Source organism: Pelmatolapia mariae, linkage group LG16_19, assembly GCF_036321145.2.
Source record: "Pelmatolapia mariae isolate MD_Pm_ZW linkage group LG16_19, Pm_UMD_F_2, whole genome shotgun sequence".
Taxonomy (NCBI): Eukaryota; Metazoa; Chordata; class Actinopteri; order Cichliformes; family Cichlidae; genus Pelmatolapia; species Pelmatolapia mariae.
Genome location: NC_086241.1, coordinates 19,098,324 through 19,121,218, shown reverse-complemented (window position 1 = coordinate 19,121,218; position 22,895 = coordinate 19,098,324). Strand labels below are relative to the sequence as shown.

The following is a 22,895-nucleotide window of genomic DNA, read 5'->3' as shown; positions in this document are numbered from 1 at the left end:
TTCACAAGCCAAAATCCTGTGATGGGAAAAAAAATACAGCTGGCCCTTTTTTTTTTCGTAAAAACAAAAGTTGTCAGGTCTGTGATCCAAAGTAATTAAAATGAAAAGGTTCAAGGATCCCACACAAAGGCATACTGTTAAAGCAACCGGGGGTGGGGTGGAGGAGCGGGCCAAAGTTCAAATGACTAACAGTTCTAAATAAGCCGAAACTTAGATAACATTCAAAATGACAATGGAAAGTATGACACAAATATGAAAAAAAGTACCGTGTGTTCTTCTCCCAAGTGGGCAAATTATTGATATAGCCTACAGTGTTTGGTGATTTCTCACTTGAGTCTAGAAGTGATTCTAAATTTCAGCCAGTAACTGACTGCAAATGATTTTCACCCAAATATTAAACACAATTCTTATTTTAAAAATTGCTCAGTTACTTTAAGACTCTGAAAGTGAGGCACTTTCTAAAAATGTATTTGGATGCTTCTCGTGGCTTTTTCAAGTGAACTTAAACACTTTTCATCTGGACAGGTGTAATCCCAAAGAAGAAGAACAATCAGTTTATGTTTCTTGTTTAACCTCTTAATTGAATATTTATGTTGATGCCACTAACAGGCATCATAGAACTTGTGTTTAACAAAACTGTACCGGAATATAAAGTGATCAAAAAGTACAATCAAAGAGGAATGATCATGAAGGAAAAACTTCTGGGATGCAAAAAAATAAAACATTTGAAAGCAAATTTCTTAATTCTGTGATCCAAACGAAATAAAGGGCAAAGGACCATGTAATTGCAACCCACTTACTTTTCTTTTATTTGCTTTCTCAGACTAAGTAGCTTTCTTGTTTTTTACAACCTGCTCCTCTCTGACTCCACCTTCCCTTCCAATAAGTTACGGAGGAAGGTTTTTTTTTTTCTCACACACGACTCAGCGGATTTGAAGCGTCCAAACGTCATCACTTTAGAAACGTGTTTCTAACTTGTTAACTGAACTCAACCCTGGTGTGCATGGGTAGCTGTTCGCAGGAAAAAGAAGAGCAAATGGGTGGACTTGCTTGTGTTTTCGTGCGCAGTTATTTCGGGAAAAATTGAAATGCGTCGTTTCTTTTTGGCACCTTGCCTGGCGCTGCTGGCTGTGCTCCTGCTGAGCAGCGGTGCTGACGGTATGTAGAAAGATTTGTTCTTTATTCATGTATGCTTGCACTACAACAAAGCTCATATAACTACAGTCATAGATCAAAGGGCAAACGCTAAGAAAGATGGGGCGAGTATTTGTAGAAACAGATTCATGTGTCAATCTCAGTCGGCGTGTGCGAAACAGATCTGTGCGCGTGTATTCAGATTTACGTAACGTAACGTAAAAAGAACAGACGTGTGCACCTTAGAACACACATGCGGGGGAGTTGACCGTCCGATTGGGGTCTGGGATGTGGGGCTTCTCTGCTACTGCGGACTCGGGGGCGATCTCCTTGTCTCCACTCCAGGGAAAAGTTAACACCTCCTTGGTCTAGGTGCAGTTTCCCGCTCTGGGGGAAAGGGTACCTGGACCTGGGGTTTAGAGTGTGTTTGAGGAGTGTGATTGTGTGTACAGCGTCTATTTATGTCCATCTCCACGTTGGGTGAGTGCTGAGTATGTGTGCATGGCGATGGGAATGGGTCCTAGCCTGTTTGGCGCCCTGGGCGAACACTCCCTCTGGCGCCCCCACCCCACACACATAAAACATATTAAGGATTGTACATTAACACTAGATTTACTATCCTGCGCAAATTTGCGTAACTTCCCTAAACCCAAAACCCCCTAGAATTACTGGCTTTTTTTATTTTCTGGTGCAAGTCCCGAGGTGTTAAGCACCCCTGCTGAGATTTTCACAGGTCGTCAGATTGTTCCTCCTACAGCTTTTGTTGTGCAAACCACCCATTATCCTTGAGGCCTGGCACATTTGCATTTGCTCACTTAGAGTTGCTCAGATCCAAGGCAGGCCAAACCTCTGTGTTACAACTTTCAGAAATGCCTGGTAGAAATGCTTCGACTTACTCATGAGATTTTGACCACATTTCTTGCAGTAGTCACAGCTATACTGAATGCACGACCGTTGTTGCCAGCTGCAAGAAATGCTTGGTAGGGAACAGCTGTTTCCTACCAAGGTTCGTTGTCCATTCACACAGTATATTGCAACCAAGCCAGACAAATTTGGGATCAAGTTCTGGATGGCCACGAATTTGGACACCAAATATGTCTGCAGTGCATCTCCTTACTTGGGAAAGGACCCCAGTCGTCAGAAGGGAGAGAGGCTGGCAGAGAACATGGGCATGAAACTGATGGAGCCGTTTTTGGATGATGGGAGAAATGTCACAATGGACAATTTCTTTACTTCACTGTCACTGTCGCACAGACTGCTGCAGCGCAAAACAACGTTACTGGGCACGGTGAATAAAGTCCGGCGTGAACTTCCTCAACTTGCAAAAGATACTGCAAAGCGAGAGGTATTCTCCACTTCAGTGCTTAGAAGTGACAGTGTCTCCTTGACAATTTATGCACCTAAAAAAAAACAAGACTGTTCCATGCACCAAGACGTGACGATCGGTGATGGCAGAAAGAGGAAACCCAACACGATAACAGACTATAACCACATGAATGTATGTGAATACAATTTAACACCAGTGCTACAATGTTTTCTGATGTGTGCTATACAGGCCTATAGACACGCAGGTGGCCAGTAGCGGTTTTCTACAATATGCTGGACCTGGCGGCAGTGAATGCCTACATTTTGTACAAGGCATGTACAGGGTGGACAGGCAAAAGAAGATTGTTTCTGACTCTTCTAGCTCAGCAACTTCGTTGCCGATTCATGCAGCACAAGGAAATATTAGCACAGAGGCAGGCTGCTGCAGCTTCTGTGCCAGGGACTGTAAAGACAACGCAGTGCCAGGTGCAAGAGAGCTGCAACAGGAATCGCAGCAGGTTTACCTGTGCAACATGTCAGAAATTCACCTGTGCCAAACGCAGGGAAAAGTAAAGTTTGAAACACTTTGAAATAAAACAGACTTGTGTACCCATATATTGTGAATGTGTTTCTTTTGTATGTAGGTTGTAACACAGAGGTTTGGCCTGCCTTGGATCTGAGTAAACAAATGCCAGTGTTGCACACAAACACACACACACACACACACACACACACACACACACACACACACATGTCTGGTTTGCTATCCTCGTGGGGACATCCCATTGACATAATGCTTTCCCTAGCCCCTTACCCTAACCCTAACCATTAAAAATGAATGCCTAACCCTAACCCTTACCCTAAACCTAACCATAACCTAATTGTAACCCTGACAGTAAAACCGCATTTTGAGTGTGAAAATTGCTTTCAACCCCGAGGGGACCTGGATTTTGGTCCCCACGGTGCAGAAAGTCCCCACCAGGATAGTAAAAGTCAGATTTTGGTCCCCACCAGGATAGTACGAACCCGTACACACACACACACACACACACACACACACACACACACACACACACACACACACACACACAGCAAATCTGCATTTATTTGTCCCACAAGTGGAAAATCTGCATTGTCATTGCAAAAAAGTGGACAGAGCACGGTATAGAAAGTGCACTATACAAACAATCTGGAAACATATATATGGACACGAGTATTCAAAAATATTGGTGTATGTACACACACACACACACATCTATCTATCTATCTATCTATCTATCTATCTATCTATCTATCTATCTGTCTGTGTATATGTGTGTGTGTGTGTGTGTATGTATGTATGTATATATATATATATATATATATATATATATATATATATATATATATATATATATATATATATATACACATATAGATGTGTCTGTGTGTATAACTAGACTTTATGCATATTATATAGGGTGTGCTATATAAATATATAAATATATGTACAACTCTGTGTATATATGTTTATGGCCAGGCATCCAATGTAGTGACAAGGATTGACAAGAACTAATATTGCATATAAGAAATATTGCATATACAAACTACCATAGTGTATAGTACGCTGCAGGTAAGGAAGGAAAGTAGCCTTACACGGAAGGAAAGACCTGAATCTCTCATGGTTAGGGGTTGGGGGAGGGTGTGTTTGCACAACAAAAGCAGGAGAACAATGGAGCTGAAGACCTGTGAAAATCTCAGTGGGGTGCCAAGAGGTGTTAAGGTCGGGGGGAATTTACGCAAATTTGCGCAGGCTAGTAAATCTAGTAGTAGGGACTTGCACCAGGGAAAAAAGGCTCAGTAATTCTAGTGTTAACATAAAACTGTTGTCAGAACCATACTGAATTTCACCAGAGAAACACACACACATACACATATGAAGAGAGAGAGTATGCACTGTATGCAAACAGCTACCAAACAGCCATCATAATTCGTCATACAATGAGAACAGGACAAATCAACAATTGACAATAACTAATTAATATTAAAATCTGTAACATGATGTATTGTTTGGAGTTTAGTCTGTTACTTTTACTATTTTTACCATTTCTTTTTGGAGCAACTGTAACCCACATAATTTCCTTAGGGATTAATAAAGTATTCTGATTCTGATTGTTTCAGGATACATGACTTGTCATTATCCAATGACACATCTGCTTACCTGTATCTTTTGCTCATTTCTCCTCCTCTTCTTTTCTTTTTTTTCTAAACTGAGCACCTGATGGCTTTGAACTTTTCTTGTCCATCTTCCATTGGTTTTAATTTTGCACTCCAGTATGAACACAAATCCCCAACCCGAGGATCACCACAACATAACTTAATAGACCTACACCTTAGTTCACAGATTCACTTGTCTAAGGTGTATTTCTGGGATTTCACACAACCCAGGATTCAAATCATGAATACATAATTGGCTTGGATTTACAACATTATGAATGAAATGTGCTCTATTTGGAAGCAGCCGGCCCCTCCCCTTTCGACAGGTTGTGTGTGAAACTTTAAATCATCAAACTATAAATTTTAAATTGTTATTGATCCCTTTACCCCGAGTCCTAAAGTGTATATTTATTTTCTTACTCTTCTTATATTTATTGTTTGTTTACTTGCACTGCTGTACCTGGAGCCTCGTCGTCTCGTCTCTCTATATACTGGACTGTATATGGCGAAGATGACAATAAAGTTTACTTTGTCTTCAGCAGCGAGCAGGCGCAGCGAGGGCTCTCGCGCTCACTTACCGCGTATAGAATTTTGAAAAAACACCGGTGCAAATTATAAGTCTGTATCATAATGTCTGGTGTTTTCGTGTTTGTTGTTTTGTTTTTATTTTGTTTTATTTTGCGAGTTGGTTATTAGACGCTGCTCCAGCCAGCCAGAGAATCCCCCGCCGCCCCGCCCTCTCCTCCCTGTGCCGCAAGCACCAGGCGCACCTCGCAAACGGAGGGCGCCCTTACTCCCAGCAAATGGGCGATAGAAAACCGATCGGTGCCTATGCCATCCCCAATATGCACTGGCTGATGTCGGGGCAGCATGAGTACAGCAATTTTTTATTTTTTTTGCCGTTGCCCGTCTGGGGCTCTACTCAGCTCTTTCCAGGAGGGTGGCACGGTTGCCTCTCTGTTTGTCTTCCTTGGATTCTTGCACTCTGGGGGTATCTGGATATATGAAACGCCAGGGCTGCCAATGAATTAATTAAATACACCATTAAATAATCAATTAAATGTGGCAATAAATAATTAAAATGGGAAATAATGAATTAAATATTTTTTTTAATTAATTAATTATTGCCACATTTAAATAATTATTTAATGGTATATTTAATTAATACATTTTGGCACAGTTGACTCCTTCAGGTCTCACCATGAATTTATTTTATCTGTCAACCTCACCCATCAAACTCAGGGGGCGGGGTTAACGCTGATCGAGTCAAAACCATTGCTTTGGCCTGGTGGCCATTGTTTTTAGCACACAACATCCGGCAGGTTGAAACTAACAGAACTGAACTTTGAAAAACCCTGTTTGCCTGTCACCAAATACCATTTTAATATTTTTTAGCCGAGAATGTAGACTTCAGATATCTGGTCGGTTTGTTGACAGTTTATATATATATATATATATAGACACACACACACACGTTTACACAAACATGTCAGCTCTTTGTTTAAATGTATACAGATGCCCTGCAGGTACTTACAGATCATCCTACTCATTTAGTAACTTCCTAAGCAGAATAGATTATTCCAACATACTCATTGGATTTCAATATCCCTGAGCACATGAGAAATGTGTATTCCCAGACTAGGTGGCAGTAGTTCCTGGAGGTTGCAGTCTCTTGCTGGGTGAAATTGGTTACAAATTAGGTGCTGCACCAAAAACTAAGTGTTTACTTTGGTTGAGAGCAGATTGCCACCATTGTCTGTATTTTTCCATGTTTGTCTGTGAATGCTCACCAACTACTAGCTGAGCAGTAGTACATCTTGAAAAAGAGTAATGCAAACCAAAATTAAAGCCACGGTGTTCAGTCAGCAGCTGGAGCATAAAATATAATACAGCTGACCCATTTTTTAAAAAATTTTTTCCACTACATGATTTTTGATTGTCTGTCCATATAGTGTAAAGTTGAGTCCAGTTTGTCATAAATACCATCAAGTGTTCTTGCAACACATAATGATTAATGTGTTATGCCTTGCATAAAAAACAAAAAAACAACACAGGAGGTCAGATACAAGTTAACTTATACTTTAGTGTTTAATCCTGTAAACTTTATTGGGCACTCTATTTCAACTTTTTCAGTTCCCATCATTAATACTTCTTCATTTACTTTACAGCTCTGCAGGTGATTGGTGGAAGCGTGACAGTGGTTCAAGGAGATACAGCTATCTTACCTTGCAAACTCCAACTCACTGACACCACGGAAGACTTGACACAGATTACCTGGCAGAGGAGGACCAGAGAAAAACCCAGTAATGACAATTTTATCACTGTTGGACCAAGTGAAGAACCACGGTTTGTCCATAGACGTGATGATCGATTTAAATATATCGGGAATTTTAATGACAAAAATGGAACTCTCCAGTTATCCAATGTTGCCCTGAAGGATGAAGGCAGCTACACATGCATCTTCACCTTGTTTCCCGGTGGAACTAAGAAGACTGAAATACCTCTAAAAGTGACTGGTATGGAAGAAAAAACCACAACTTTTATTTAGAATAATTCTCTTTGCGCGTGTGTTTGAAACAGTTACTTTCACCATGTTGCTCGCATGTTAAGTAATTGTGTGCTGTAACTCTCCTAGTGCCTCCTTTCACAAACGTCAAGGACAATCTTCCCACTTTGGGCACAGAAGAGGTTTTATTTGCTACCTGCACGGCTGCTGGCTCCAGGCCTCCTGCAGAGGTGAGGTGGCTCACTGGTGGTTTGGGAGACAAAGTGAGGACAACAACAAACTCCATCCAGGATGACAATGGTACCACTACTACAGTCAGCTCTCTGTTTGGCGTTCCTACAAGCGAGATTAATGGTCACCAGGTCCAGTGTGTCATCAGCGGTGACTTCCTGACTAAAGAAATAAGTCTGCCCTTCACCATACAGGTTTACTGTGAGTATCAGCTGCTCATGTAGTTTATTATTTGTCTTCTTTTGTGTCACTGTTGATTTAAAAATTTTAATGATTTGATCAGATTTTAGTTTAAAACTGTAGTGTATGATACAAGACAAGCTAGAATTATTATCTGAATGTCATGTTGTTCTATATTAAAAAGGCATGCAGACACACACCACCCAGCATTACACTCAGCTGTTTAATTACTAAACTGTAGAAAGTCTGCAAAAACAGCTTGGATTATTTCTCTATACTGGTTACTCATTGTTATCTAGCCATGCACATATTTAATAATAAAATACTTTAAAAACAAAAGAAAAGCAAAGTCTGATCATTCAGTGCTTTTTATAATATAGGTATTTATAACTCTAAATCATTTTTTGTTAGACAGTAACCCTCACTTACATACTTTCTGCAACAGAAAACAAAACATTTAAAGTTGTTCTTCTTCTTCAGGATTTTTTTACTTGCCACATCATCTTTGATCTCATGACTTTCCTTTGAGTAAAGGGTCAATTGTCAAAATGTCAAGCAGAAATAGACATTTCAGACATTTTTTGGAAGTGGGGAAAAATCTAAATGAAAACAAATTGCTCTCACAAGGATGATTTGATAATGAGGAAGAGATTTGTTGGGTCAAACCATAAGACAAAAATAACTGAGGCTATTTTGAAAAAGAGAAAGCTCATTCAGTAGCTTTGCTTAGTGATGTGGTGGTACATTTGTGGCGTTATGTTTCTGTGAAAATTCTCTTAAAAGGCAAAACTTGGCGTGCATAGTTGAAAGTGACTGTTGGCAAGCTAGTGACCACTTGGAATGTAGGACCACAGAAGGATAATAGCATGATTTCAAATTTCACAACAGAGGCTATATTTGATATTTTTTTAGAATCCTGTGAAACAGCACAGTGGTTAGCATGCTTTTTGTCGGTGCTTTGATTGATATAAATCTTATCAACAACAGAGAGCATGACCCCTGCACTCCACTGCACCAGCCACCCATGCACATATCCACACACCCCTTTGTGTGCATCCACAAAGTAGTGTAAATTAGTAGCAGTGTCAGAATGCAACAAAAAAAAAAGTTTCTCTGAATGAAATTGAAAGTAAACAAAAATTCACCAAAATGTACTTTATGTAACAGTATAGGATTTAAACACGTGTGAAATGTTATTTCTTTATTTCAGGATTAAATCTGTTCTTGTTTTCTTTTTTTGCAGTCTCTCCCACAGAAGTGAACATCAGACTGATTTCAGAGGACACATTTGAGTGTGTGGCAGAGGCCAACCCAAAAGCTAAATATAACTGGAGCAGGTAAACTAATTTGCAGAATGGTTTAACCAAAACATTTCAGTACTCTGGGTTTTTTTTAGTTGACCTTAATTATACTGTGTTCAAGATGTGGTTCAAAAAGAGTTTAAACTGCACCCTCAGAGTTTGATTTATGTTCTTTGACACAAAAAATGAACCCTGAGACAGAGTATTGTATTTAAGGCTATATTACATCATGTAGCAGTATTCAGTGAAACATGTTCCAAAGTAAGGCTTTACTGTAATGACATTACATTATCAGTTATACAGTAATATAGCATTAGCACTATACTAAATTCAGTAATATAATTAGTTACTAATATGTTGTTACTTGCATTACAATTATGCTACAAAGGTTCTTGAGTTAACTGAATGATGGTGGATGGAAAGGGAAAAAACAAACATCAAGCATACCTTTTCTTCATGAGCACTTTGCTACAATCAGCTGGTTTTAATTGGTATGCAGGGTGGAGGGAAATGCTAGAGCAGTCTACAACGTTTGAAGAGTGAAGACATGGATATTTATTTGTTTTATTGCACTAAAGTAGCAGAGTGCAGTGGTAAAGTGCAATACTGCATCCTGCTAGCACAGCATAGGCCAATGTTTCCCAACCATTTGGAGCCACGGCACATTTTTCACGTTAGAAAAATCACAGCACACCACCAAACAAAAAGGTCACAAAAAGCATTCTGATTATTTTTCTCTGCGCAACAGGTATAGTGGAAGTGGTTCATTTTCCTAGTATACCTTTTTAGCTTTGTTTTGACCACTACTCATGCTAGGGCCTTCATCTGGGGACCAAGGTCAGACTGACCTTTTGACTTTTTCCTTTTCAAATATTTATCTGTTGCTATTATGCGCTGCATGTCTCACAGTATGACTATTATATAATTTCGTCTTTGTCTTCTTCTGTTTTACTGGCAGTTGCAAATCCATTTAATTGGAGGAAGTAGTTGTACTGCCATCTAGTGGAAGAGAATGTAATTGTTCTGTCCGTTACTCACGCCGATCTCTTAGAGTACTAATCAGTTGGCACCAGATAATCTTCCACAGCACACCTGATCATTTCTCAAGGTACAGCTATGTGCCACGGCACAGTTGTTGGGAAACACTGGCCTAGGCCAGCGGTCCCCACCCTTTTTTGCGCCACGGACCGGTATATGTCTGACATTATTTTCACGGACTGGCCTTTCAGGTGTCGCGGATAAATACAGCAAAATAAAACCAGTACCGGTACCAAAAAAAGAAGATTTTTCAGAACTCACGGGAAAAGACCCAGGGAAACAGAGTTAACGATAAAAACGATAAAAATAAAATAACAAAAACTGCTAAAAATCCTCAAAATCATAAATTTTACACCCGAGCCTCAACTCTTACGGCCTGGTACTAAACGACTGATGGACCAGTACCAGTTCGTGACCTGGGAGTTGTGGACAGCTGGCCTAGACTAGAGCACATAGACAGCCTTACTTTGGAACACATACTCAGCTCATAAGCTGAGTGTGAAGTAAGCAGGCTTGGCCAAGTCCAACACTCACTCGTAACGGATTTGACTTAGTACTAGCAAAATGGACCAGCTCTTACTACAGTTGTACAAGGACCAAATAACAATGGGAGCGTAATGATAGACCATAAATATCGAATTCCTGGAATACCTTTCACAGGATCACCGCCCTGAACCTCCACCCACCATTGAAGAGGTGTTTCAACTAAGTGCCCAACGGCATCCAAAGACAGCATCCTCAACCACCGCCCAATACAGACTGCACCCAATATCTATGGTGCCTCCATGGGTGGTGAGCACTTAGGAGGGGAAGGCCAATGTTCTCAGTGGTATTAGGATATGTTGTAGTTAAAATTTGCCATAAAAGGATATCTTCCTTTATAAAGTATTTATTTTACTGGAATTGCCAAGTCTTATTGCATTGATCCACATGCAGAAAATAAACTTGTTAACATAATGTTTGACTTTAACCTTTTAGCTCAATGTAGCTCAATTATTTTGAATTAGGACTAATCTCGCTTTAACCATTTTTTACTGCGCAATTAGAAAAAGTAACCTTGGCAGAACCTCTCTCATGCACTTTAAGATTTCTGAAAGTTAGGAGGTAAAGTTTCAAACTTTTCTTCTCCAATTAATTGAAAAAACACTGACATCACAAAAAAATAAGCAAAAAAAGTGTATCAGTAAAGATGATAGATTACAATGAATATATAAAAATATATAAAAACATGTTTAAAAAATATTAACATAGGTTTAGATCGAAATTCTAAACTTTTCAAACTGAGAAACATTTCAAACAGAGAGCTCAAGGGTGAAATTGTTACTTTGAATCTGAAAGAAAATTAAGAAAATAAAATACACTTAATGGTGACAACTTAATGAGAATGCAAAAGCTTTTAAAAGGGAAAGGCGTCAGTGTGTGATCATGACTTTCCTGTTCAAAGGGTTTGTGTGAGTATGTTCGAGGTCATGAGGCGCACTCTCTGCGGCTTTGTGATCAGGAAAGTTGGTATGTGACTGTGGAAACAACTCCCTATATGTTGGGTTTCTGAGTTCTGACTCCCTCCACGCTCTCCCTTCAGGTAAAGCAAGACACAAAGGTTAGTTCACTTTTTCACTGACAACAGACAAAGACAACTTCACCTGGCAAGGTGTAGTTTATTGACTGTGTTACTCAGCAATCCAGCGTTGATTGAAGCGCATCCACTCAGTTAATTTGTAAGCCCATGATGAGGATGATTAGCATCAGGTGCTAACCCTAACCAGGTGTTGCGCGAAAGCATGAACACCGCCATACGCATACAGAAGAAAATGAGGGACCAGGAACAGACAACAAAACTTAAAAAAACAAAACAGATATGATAGGTCGACTAGCGAGGACTGGCGAACCATGACACTACAACTGCATAAACTATTTTCTCATTGATTGACCAGAGACACACAAGTACAAAGTAGTTTTATCTCTCTTTCCTATATCTGTGCTGGGATGAAGGCTGTTATATTGATTCTTTTGCAATGGTTTTATTCAGTAACTCTCAAACAGTCAGTTTGGTTTTGAGGCTCTTGTTTATTTCTTCACAACAACCTGATATTTTATTACATAAAGACTTGGTGTTTCTGTTGTGTGTTTTAATATAAATGGAACGTGATTGATAATGTTTTGATGTACTGAGCAGTCCTGACATCTGTGAATTTGAGATCTGAAGATTTAATTTTAGATTCATATAACATTGGTGATACTGCTTAATGCTTTCATGTTAGAACGATTGATACATTCCTTTTATGTGGGTATAGGAATGCAGAGATATTGCCCATATACATGCCCATTAACCTCCTAAGACCCGAACTCTTCCACAACATGCATTTTTAATTTCTCTTTGATATTTGGGCATATTGGGGCCCAATGAATGTAAAAACAAAGAATTACCAGATTTTTTTTTTTACCTTATTTTTGTTTTTAAGAAAAATGATAGCCACAAATGAGGATATTTATTTAAAATTTTGATAGAACAGTAGCAGTATAATGTCCTCGTAAGTGGATATCAGGCCCATGTAGAGCAAAATTGAGTATTTTGGTCTAAATAACCCAAAATGTGATGTCCACATATGTGGATGGCAGGTCCTAGGAGGTTAAGGTTGGATCGACTTAACTATTTTCTATTGTCTATTAACTATTGGTATATTATACACATACCAAAAGTGAGCAAGGCAGTGTGTGGGAGTTTGTTTATCTTTGTAATACCTCTGCGTCATGCTGGTTTTAGTTATTGTTTAAAAATGGTCAATGATCAACCTGAGAGTAGGAACTCTTTATCAACTCTTTATCAATCTGTGGTATGCAACTTAACAAAAGTTAAGCCACTGCTATGCTGTCTTATTCTGCAGAAACCATATTCACAGTCAAAGCATTGTATGCTTTATATGGCGTGTAACATCTGGTCTGATAACCCTTTGCTTATTAATGCAGTCCTCACAAGGGTGGCTATCTCCAATACTACAGGGCATTATAATTATTATATAAATTATACAAAATTAAAACTACTCTGCAACCTACCTCCTGCAGAAAGAAATACTTTTAGTCAGTTACCATAATCATAAAGTGGTCTAATATTTTTTAATCTTTCTTTTAATGGTCCAGAAAATTCACCTTAGATGCCCTTTTGTGTTTTATCAGACAAGTTTCACATGCACCCAAATCTTTCATCTTCTTGTTTTATTACAAATATGCTCAGCATGCACCCTCCACCCTCCCTACCTGCAGACACACACATGCACACACAAACGTATTGCCTGCTTGATTATAAAATGTAAAACATTTGTAAAGAAGCACAAATGGCCTTTAATGGAAGGCTTTCAGGTGGTGAAGGGGGGCAAGGAAAATGAACTTTTTTTAGAACACAAAGAAGACAACGCACACTGTGACAAGGGTTGAGCAGGGTTTAAATACACTGCCGAAAAAAAAAATACACTTGTGCTGGATAAACTGTACTGATGGACTGGGTAATCTGTTAGGGACTGAAGGATGGCACATTGTTTAATGGATATGAAAATCAAGCTGACTGAGCTGGGCTGAATTCAGTGACAGTCTAAAAGTGAAAAACTGAAATGTTATAGCAGCAACTCAAAATGGAACTGAGTAGTTCAACAGCCCCGCACATGTTTACATGTTTGTATGCATACTGGACAATGTCAGGGTGTACTCCTAATGCAGTGGTTCCCAAACCTTTTCTTGCTAGCCCCCCTTTATTTTACAAGAAAATCTTCTCACCCCCCCCCCCCCCCCCCCCCCCCATAATTATTTAATGTTTAGTTGGGTTTTTTGGTCTTCTTTTTTTACTGTGTAAGAATATTCAACACTGCTATCAATACATTTTTCGAAAAATGACTCTCTGTGCAAAATGAGTTTAAAAACATAAATGACTGTGGGATGGTATTTGTCCGTGATTTGAACCGGGGGAACAAATTGTGGCAGGATCAGCCTGATATTATTTGTGTCCCATTGTAACTTTACTGTATAAAGAGCTAACAACTAAAAATCAAGAATGTGGGATAGTGTTTGTCCGTGATTTGGACAGCTCAGCGCGTGCTCCTGACGCAGGGGAAATAAATTTTGCTGGGTACACCTACCTTGGCACCACCCTTGTGCAGGTGAAGCGAAAGGCCAAGATATGCTTCATCATATTTTCTAGTCTTTGGCATGGAAGGAAGTTGGTTTGGAAGCGTATTTGGCAACGCTTTATCCTCTGCTTTGCGTTTGTGTGGGAACCCCATCAAAAACCTGTGCATTATGCTAGCAGTGTCAAAGCATTCTTTGTTTTGGCTCTGCGCCCCACACTTTGGGAACCACTATCCTAATAAAAGGACAGATGGTGTGCTGGGGAGCTCTCCTCAAATCTGGACCAGATTCCTGAGCTCCTAGACAGTCTCTGACATATGTTGGATTCAGGCGAGTGCAAAGACCACTCAGTAGCATTCTTTTTATCCCCCAGGAACTGCATGCATACTCTCACCACACTGGCATGAGCTTGCAAGGGGTGGAACCCAGTAACCACTGCACCAGTGTAAAGTCTGTTCCCTAGTCTGTATTGGACTGTGCATACCTCCATGAATATGTCCATGTTAAACAGTCTGCTGAATAAGTCCACTGGCCTATCTCCTAAACATCACCTTACATCCAGACATGTCATCATCAGGTATGTCATATGAACCTGAATTAAAGCCTAAAACTAGCAGGACAAATACTTTTTAGAAGAAACACAATGACATCATATGAAAAACAGGACTTGGTAAACCCCCTTTTTGATGACACACACGTAAACATGTCTGATCATCCTGTCTGCTTGTTTGTTTTGAGGGACAACATTTTTGGTTGATATCATTAACTCGTCAAAGCATCCCATTTTTTGCCTCTAAGATAACTACAAAAACTGTCCAGGAAAAGCAAGATACAAAACTTTGTGGCAGAATTGCACTTGAAAACTAAATATTGCCAGTAAATACACAAGTAGGTCCATTTCAGTATAAGAAAATTATAATGTGTAACAGAAAGCCCAGTTCAAACTTGTTTGAAAGCACCTGGAAGTATTTACCACTGCAGATGTGTTGTTTTGGCTGTCCAGGGGCTCGGCTGATTCAGCTCAGCAGATTGAAACCAATTCTCAAATCAGAGCCAGTAGGCCTTGTGTTGGCCAATAATATGGATGACACATTCAGAAAGCAAATGATTCATGGGACTGTTCTACAGGTTTAAAAAGAGTTGGCACTCATTAAACAATCATCTTTTCAGGCAGATACAAATACAGACTTGCCTGTTTGTTCTCATTTACAGGATGTGTGCACAGTTCATATTGAAAGTTGATATCATCCTTGTTGATCTTTGTTGGCCTTCAGACAACAATTCTGACGTCTAAAGAACCGAATGGGACAGGCAAAAAAAAAAAAGATCAGCCTGATGTTATTTGTGTCCCACTGTAACTTTACTGTATAAAGAGCTAACAACTAAAAATCAAGAATGTGGGATACTGTTTGTCCGTGATTTGGACAGCTCAGCGCGTGCTCCCGACACAGGGGAAATAAATTTTGCCGGGTACACCTACTTTGGCACCACCGTTGTGCAGGTGAAGCCAAAGGCCAAGATATGCTTCATCGTATTTTCTAGTCTTTGGCATGGAAGGATGTGTCATTTACAGGATGTGTGCACAGTTCATATTGAAAGTTAGGACATACTTGGATGAAATACTGAGTCCTAAAATAAAATAGTTACACCCTCCATCTTGAGATTATTTTGAAGTGATTGCTAGTAACAAATGTGTTATGTTCATAAATAGACAAAGGAATCACAGATAACATGAATATTTTTTCTCATACTAAAGCTGTTTTATTTTCCTTTTTTATTTCATTATGAAGAAACTCCTATCCATTAAACTGGTGTCACTCAGTAGTCTTTCTTGGGCTCTCTGTCTATAGTTTACTGCTGATGATCCATTAGATGTGAGGAATTCCTGGTGAATGCCGTGTTTGTGTTAGTGTTGCTTTATGTTTATTGCTCTAAAGCTACACTAAGTGATTAAGACTAGTTCTTTCTGTTAGAGTTATTGAGCGCTATGTGGACCCTGTGGAGAAACAGAAGTTTTATTTTCTGGTATCCAAACCTGCTTTTGTTTAGATGTGACCTATTGAATCGTCCGATCAATGCACTACATAAGGCAATAAAAACTAATTCAAAAGGGAAACATTGCTTTAAATTTGATTCTTTTAACTTATAAAATGGTGAACAAGATGGTACACAGTACAAAACATTACTAAAACTAAAATTTTCTGCCCAAGAAAGAAATGATGTAACATGTAAGGTTAGCTTTACTTTTGCATTTAGGCTGAAATGAAAGAATACAGTATCTTGGGGTGAGCAATAAAAGAGCTAAGACAAATGACTAATAATTGAAATTAACGTGAGTTTTGACACAACTCACAGTTTTCTGCCCTCTCTGTACATCTCACATTAAAGTTTGTTCATGTTTTTCCAGATCTGGCCAGCCTTTGCTGGAATCTGCTGTCAAAGTAGAGGGTGCAAAGCTACAACTGCTGAGTCTGACCTCTGGTCTAAACGGCCTCTATCGGTGTGAAGCATCTAATCCACATGGAAGTAAACACAATCAGCTCTATGTGCATGTGGCATCAGGTGAGGTCAGCTTGAATTTAGCTGTGCAGTTTGTTCAAATCTTTCTGGATTTGTTTCTGACTTTTGGATTTGAACTGATGTTGTGCCATTTTGATGTTATTCTGTTTTCTGGTGCTACCCCTCCACAAGTTTATATAAATACATACTTGAACATCTAAAATTTGAGTAAAGCCTCTCCTTATGGAGCTTCAATGATTTTCCAGCCATGCCCAAGAAACATGTTAGAATGCCTTTGTAAACATCTAATTTAGCTTAAACTACAACCTGCATTCAAAAGAAAAGTTAATGAATAGGCAACTGATCCTCTACCCAGTTCAGTACACAATATCATTCAAGTCACCACTGAAGCGTAGACCATGTACCACCATATCAAGTTTGTTTCATATTTGCATGTCAAGTTTCTTTGATTTACTTTTGCGCAACAAATCTTGTCAGTACAAGTCTGTAATGTGTTCAGTGGAGGTGTTGCATGGTGTTTGAATACCATCTGGGCCATCTAAATGTGAAAATATAAAACTGAATTGCAGGAAACTGGGAACTCATTATATTCTTCCTTTTTGTGTCCCTGTAGGAACTTGCTCTACTGCTTGGACTTTATTTGGCCTTTTGGTTTCCCTCAATGTCATTGGAGCTGCAGTATGGTGCTTTTCTAAATCTGGATATTTTAAAAAGTATGTAGAACAATGACTCTACAGATACTTAATATGTAGCACAATATCGAGTACTTCTCATATGAAACCATAGTCACATGATGTACAAATAGGTCCACACATTTGTACACAAAAAAAACTAGTGCCGTTGCAGTGCAGACTCTCAGGTTGGACAGTAATATTTGTTCATTTATATACACAATTCTCAGTTGTCTTAATATATTTTGAAGGTCTCAAATATAATTCAGCATTTCCCTCTAAAACTGTTGCAGAAGAGTGTGGGCTGTACTATAAATTAAACAGGTAAAAAGTCTGGAGAGGATTCCAAGTGTTACATTTGCACCCTGGAAGCTTTTTCTATCTCAGTGCAAGATAAACAGAATGTAGTCTAAGGAGCTTGGAAAGAAAAGCGTCTGGACTTCTTTAAGTTGATTGAAGACATTTCACCTCTCATCCGAGAAGCTTCTTCAGTTCTAAGGGTCAAATGGTGGAGAGTCCCAGATTTAAACAGGAAGAAACCTGCGGCAGAACCAAGCTCAGAGTGGGGCGGTCGTCTGCCGCGACTGATTGGGGAGAGAAAATGAAGGACATGACAATACTTGTAAACTTGTTGTATATTCACCTGAATACAGCAAATTCAGTCAGTGCCTCACAGTGAGGACAAAATAAATGCATAAAGATCAACAATAAATATGTCATGGTGCTGGGTCATTGACCCAGCGTTTTTTGTTTAGTATGATTACTGTCTTCTGTTCTAGTTTATTCTGATTTTGGTATCCTGTGTCCTCCCCTTGTGCCCTGTTTGTGTCCCGGAGTTTGTGTTTGTGATTTTCCTGTTTTATTTTGAAGGTTTGTGTCTGGTGTCACTGTGTTCAGCTTGTATCCTCCGGTCATCTTGTGTATTAGGATCAGCTGTGCTTCCCACCTGTGTGTCATTACCTGGTCTCCTTGTGTGATATATTGTGGGTGTCGGTCTGTGCTCGTTGTCGGCTCGTCTGCATTTCATGGTGTTCTTTTCCTTAGTCTGCGTCTCTCTGCCCCTCACCCTGTCTCGTGTGATCTCAGGTTTGCTATTTAGTTTTCCCAGTTTGTTCAGTAGCTTCTCTCTTCTTACTTCCTGTTTTTGTCACTCTGCCACTTGTAAATAAACTCTCACTCATATGATCAGTCATTGCCTGCATTTTGGGTCCTTTTCCTCCAACACTACACGGCTTGCCCCGGCAGCCGTGGCAAAATATCTGAAAACAGAAAAGAATCACAAAAGGAGGAAAAGAGAATTAAAAACTAAGATGTGGTGGGATACAGAGACAAAGTTGTTATTGCTCCTGAAAGTTCCTGACCTAACTGTAAATTGCGAACGCTATGTCTTTTGTATTTTTTCACAGGCGGCATCATCTAGTTTCAAAAGATTCTAAAAATGGGACTAATAGCCAAAGAGAAATTCTCCGCGAAAAGGTAAAAGTGTTTTTTGTTTCCCCCAAATTTAAACATCACCCTAAATATATTGCATATTCAGTCATAACTAAAATGCCATTTTATATAAATGATCTGAATTGTCTCTCTCAGGGATCTCAGCTGACAGCTGTGGAAAGCAGAAATGGACAATACAGCGCCTGTACTGAGGGCTCCACCAACGTGTGATTGCGGACTGACTAATAAACAGATAAGGAACAGGTTAAAGTACTTGGTATCATTTACATTCCTCCCTCCATTGATATTTCTCCATTTATGAATGTTAGGACCTCATGACATCCTCACTGAGTCTGATTTGACAGTTTCATCAGTAACATGGGCAGTAGTAGTCCACCGAGTAGTTGACTGATATCATTTTGTAGAGCTGTGGCAATGCTCCTAACATTCCTACTCTGCTGCTGGGTCAATGCTCTTGTATGTTGTTGTTCAGCATTCATGTAATACACTGTTCTGAGAGATGCGGAGCAAATGTTTTTGCAACAGCATGTATGAATATGCTGTCCTGGAGCAGCTGAACTCTGTCTGGAACCTGAATAGGCTTCAGGTACCATCTCATGCTACCAGTCATGGATACTAGCAAAACTACAGACAACTCAGTCAGGATGGATGAGAGTGTAAGAGTAAGAGTGAAGTAAATAAAAAGTGAAATAAATGACCAGAAATGGATGTGGACAGATGGATATTTTTCAGTTCATTCAACTGAATTCCATCTTGCAAAGTTTTGGTTGTTAATGACTGCTTGGTTTTAAAATGCAGCATACCAGAAAGAGCTTTGAAGCATCACACAACCAACAAAGCTTCTCCCGTGTGTCATATAGTTCTGACTTTTTTGTTGTTGTTGTTGTTTTGTTTTCAGTGGAGGGGGGTGGGTGTTTATGTTTGTGGCAACTTTTTTAAAAGCCTTAAATCATTCAAGTGTGCTGTTTGCTTTGTTTTAAATTAACCAGCTTTAAGTTATTGTGTTTCATTTACATTTCTGTCTTTCCTGAAATTTCAACACTGCATTTTTTTTGTTTGTTTTGTAATTATCTTTATGAAGTGTTACATTGTTAATATTTTTACCTCTTTTTTAAAAATATATTTGCATTGTTCCTCAGTACACATATTTTTAGTGTATATATCAAACCTGTCATCCATGATAATACAATACAGGATCTCGTGGATAAATGATATACACAGACCGAAGCTTTCTGACACGTCATATGGATGGAAACTGGTTTCGGTCACGAACCCTCAGATTGTAATTTTTGGGTAATCTTGTTTAATTCTTTACTATCAAGTCTCCAGCCGCTCCTAATTCACGTGAGCAGTGTTTTGACTATTCATTTCACAAGTCTGCACAGCTTCTTTGTAGCTTAGGTTTACTCACAAAATGTTTGACCAGAAAAATGACTACAGTGATCAACTGATTGTGTTATCAAATAAAATATCTCAGAAGTGCTGCGTGCGATGGAGGAGCAATGTAGTATTGTTCCAGGGAAGGCTCCGGTGCAAACAAGTCTTCTAGAAACTTGAACTGCAGTGGGTTACCTGACATGTTTCAATACTGTCTACGACACAGGAGAAAAGAAAAAAAAAACTTTTACTCTTCTGAAGTAATATACCAACATTATACATGTGGAACTGTGTCTTAATCATTTAAAAGTAGCTCTTTATCTATTCTCGCCGTTACTAGAAACTGAAAGTCAGAATGTCTCAAACTGCTGTTTTGTTTTTACAAGTTACTGTTTTTATTAAGTTGGTTTTTGACTTGCTTTAATTTTATAGAATAAACATAAATGACCTGCATGTCCCTGTCTCATTGAATATCATATTAATATAAAAAAAACCCTTTTATTTCTTTGTTCTATTAAATACACTGCACCATTATATCCCACACTGCAGTGCCACAAAGATGTCTTTCTTTCAACCTCTCTAGATCACCGTGGTAACTCATACTGAACACATAATGGACCGGAGATGGTTTAAAGTCCTTTCAATGAGTCTTTTAATGCACTATGAATGCTATAAAGTCTCTGCTGAAACCTGTTAAGACATATCTCACTATTGCCAACAAATGATGACCTGCTGGGAAGTTACAGAAGTGTGCACTAGAAGTGATAAAGTATTCAGTTAGTGACACAGAAAACCTATAAATATGTTTTTAACCACCAAATGGAAACACTAACAACAATCAGTTTATTTCTAAGCTGTTTATCTTGACAAATATTCGATCAGTGTAATTCACTTTACTTTGATCTGGCCACAAACCAACTGTGGCACAGTGTCAGACCACAAATGCATGCAGAAGACTATAATTTTTAAATGCAGCAGCTTGACAGTATAGCAGCCATTATGTACAGCTTTATGTCACTTTAAAAATAAATCAGCTTACTGGAGCTCCTGCCCTTATTTCCAGCTACATTGTTGCCTGTTGTCATTGTTTTTTGAATTTTTATTAAGGATTATCATCCATTTCAATTAATCTGTGTAAAGAAAAGTTAAATGTGTGAGTGAAGAAAGACTGGATTAACAAAGAAAGCTGCAGACCTAGCTATGTTGAAGTTGCTTCATACTAAGGCCCCCCAGTCCACTAAAATACTTAAACTCATTATCCCTTTCCTTATTTATATAGTGTCACAGTTGTGGATTCTAATAAGGGAGGAGAGATGAAGATCAGCTCTTAAGAATTTTTAATGAAATAAGTCACTTTTTATGAAAAATATGACACATTTTCATCATCTGATGGATTAAAGATAGTGGTTGTGTTTTGTGTGGTGCTAGGATCATCTCTGAGGAAGAAATGCCCTGGTGGAAAAATCTTGGCTGCTCATGATCAGAGATAACTTGAATATTGTTAAATATCCTAATTCTTTGATCTTTGGGCTGAAGTAAGAACAACACTCGGTGTATAAATGCTCAATAAACAATCTCATTATTCCATACAACACTTTGAGCATAAATGTCCGGACGGGAAATGTGGACAGGAGGGTGTCCGCCAGATGTCAAAGTGTCCGACTGTTTCTCACATTCTTATAGCTTCAGCCCCCCTCCAAAGTCATAAAACCTAAACATCCACATTCTTTCACATCCACAAGATTCAACAATTCTTTGATTAGAAGTATAATCACTGTGTTTGGGCAATTCAAATGCAAGAAAAAATAATGGCTACAACAACAACAGTAGTTACAGATAACACTCCCATCACTCTCCAGTTCTCCCCCAGCTTTATTTTTGGTGCTCCAGTTTCCCCCCACCCTCATCATGGTGCTACCTTAAGCCTTCAAACGCACTCAGACTAGAACCTCTGTATGAGGAGCTTTTGACCTTTATCCAGCTACCAGTGTCTTCCAGTCGGGTGATTTTCTGCTCCTCTTCTTTCTTCAATGTCAGGGGTTGACTACCCTTCGGTTTGTTGCATAGATGAGGGGATTTATTCTGCCCCTATGTCAAAGATCTATGTCTTCTGGGGTCACAGCTGTGTCCCCCTTTTTTGGTCGGAGCTTTTCGGACCTCCTTGGTCTGGTGCGTCTGGATTTTCGCCAATCCCTTCGTGGTTATTGCTGTGGTTCTGGGATCTTCTCGAGGTGGCTAGCAGGAGCCCAAACAGCACTACCTTTGACCCCAATTGCTGTCTTGGCAGTGTCTGTGTCTGCTGCCAAGGATCCTCCTATCTCCACGACCTCGTCTGGTGTCTGCTCCTCTCTCTGTAAGAGACAGAAAAGCCAAACACTTCTCTGACTAGCCTTGATAATCTAATGTTGTTAGCGATTTTTCTTCTAGTGATTCAAAGTTGGTTTAGAATATCATGTTCGGGACTCTCTGACCTAGAGGATTAGTCTAATTATTATCTATGAGTGTAAGCGTGTTTGCAATTACCCGCCTGCACTCTAAGTCATTTCCTACAATATATCAGTCCAGACAGTCACGCCGAACGAGCGCCAACTCTCATGAGCACATTTGCAATGTGTGTATGAAAATAATTATAAAACATTCTCAATCCTAACATTTTCCCCCCTTCCACAAGTTTTAACTGGTTCTCTAGAAAAAGTCTGGGGACTTCTGGGTCATTATAAGTTTTACCATACCTGAATTATTAAACACACAAATAAAGTCATAACAATGATTATAGAAACCATTGTTTCATGTTAAAACTCAAATTCCCCGCTTTTGACACATCCCCATGTGTCAATTCCCCAGAGCTAGAAATTAAAAGAAAAGATT

At 39.1% G+C, this 22,895-nt stretch overlaps 1 protein-coding gene across 1 annotated transcript; it reads left to right on the top strand.

Moving 5' to 3' along the window:
* The first annotated feature begins 926 nt into the window (after window positions 1-926).
* LOC134646126 (poliovirus receptor homolog) lies at window positions 927-20,499 on the top strand. Its single transcript, XM_063499841.1, has 8 exons — window positions 927-1,158; window positions 6,804-7,151; window positions 7,271-7,573; window positions 8,796-8,889; window positions 16,415-16,569; window positions 17,141-17,240; window positions 18,605-18,674; window positions 18,786-20,499. The coding sequence occupies exons 1-8, from the start codon at window positions 1,089-1,091 to the stop codon at window positions 18,858-18,860; spliced, it is 1,215 nt and encodes a 404-aa protein (XP_063355911.1). The 5' UTR covers window positions 927-1,088; the 3' UTR covers window positions 18,861-20,499.
* The last annotated feature ends 2,396 nt before the right edge of the window (window positions 20,500-22,895 follow it).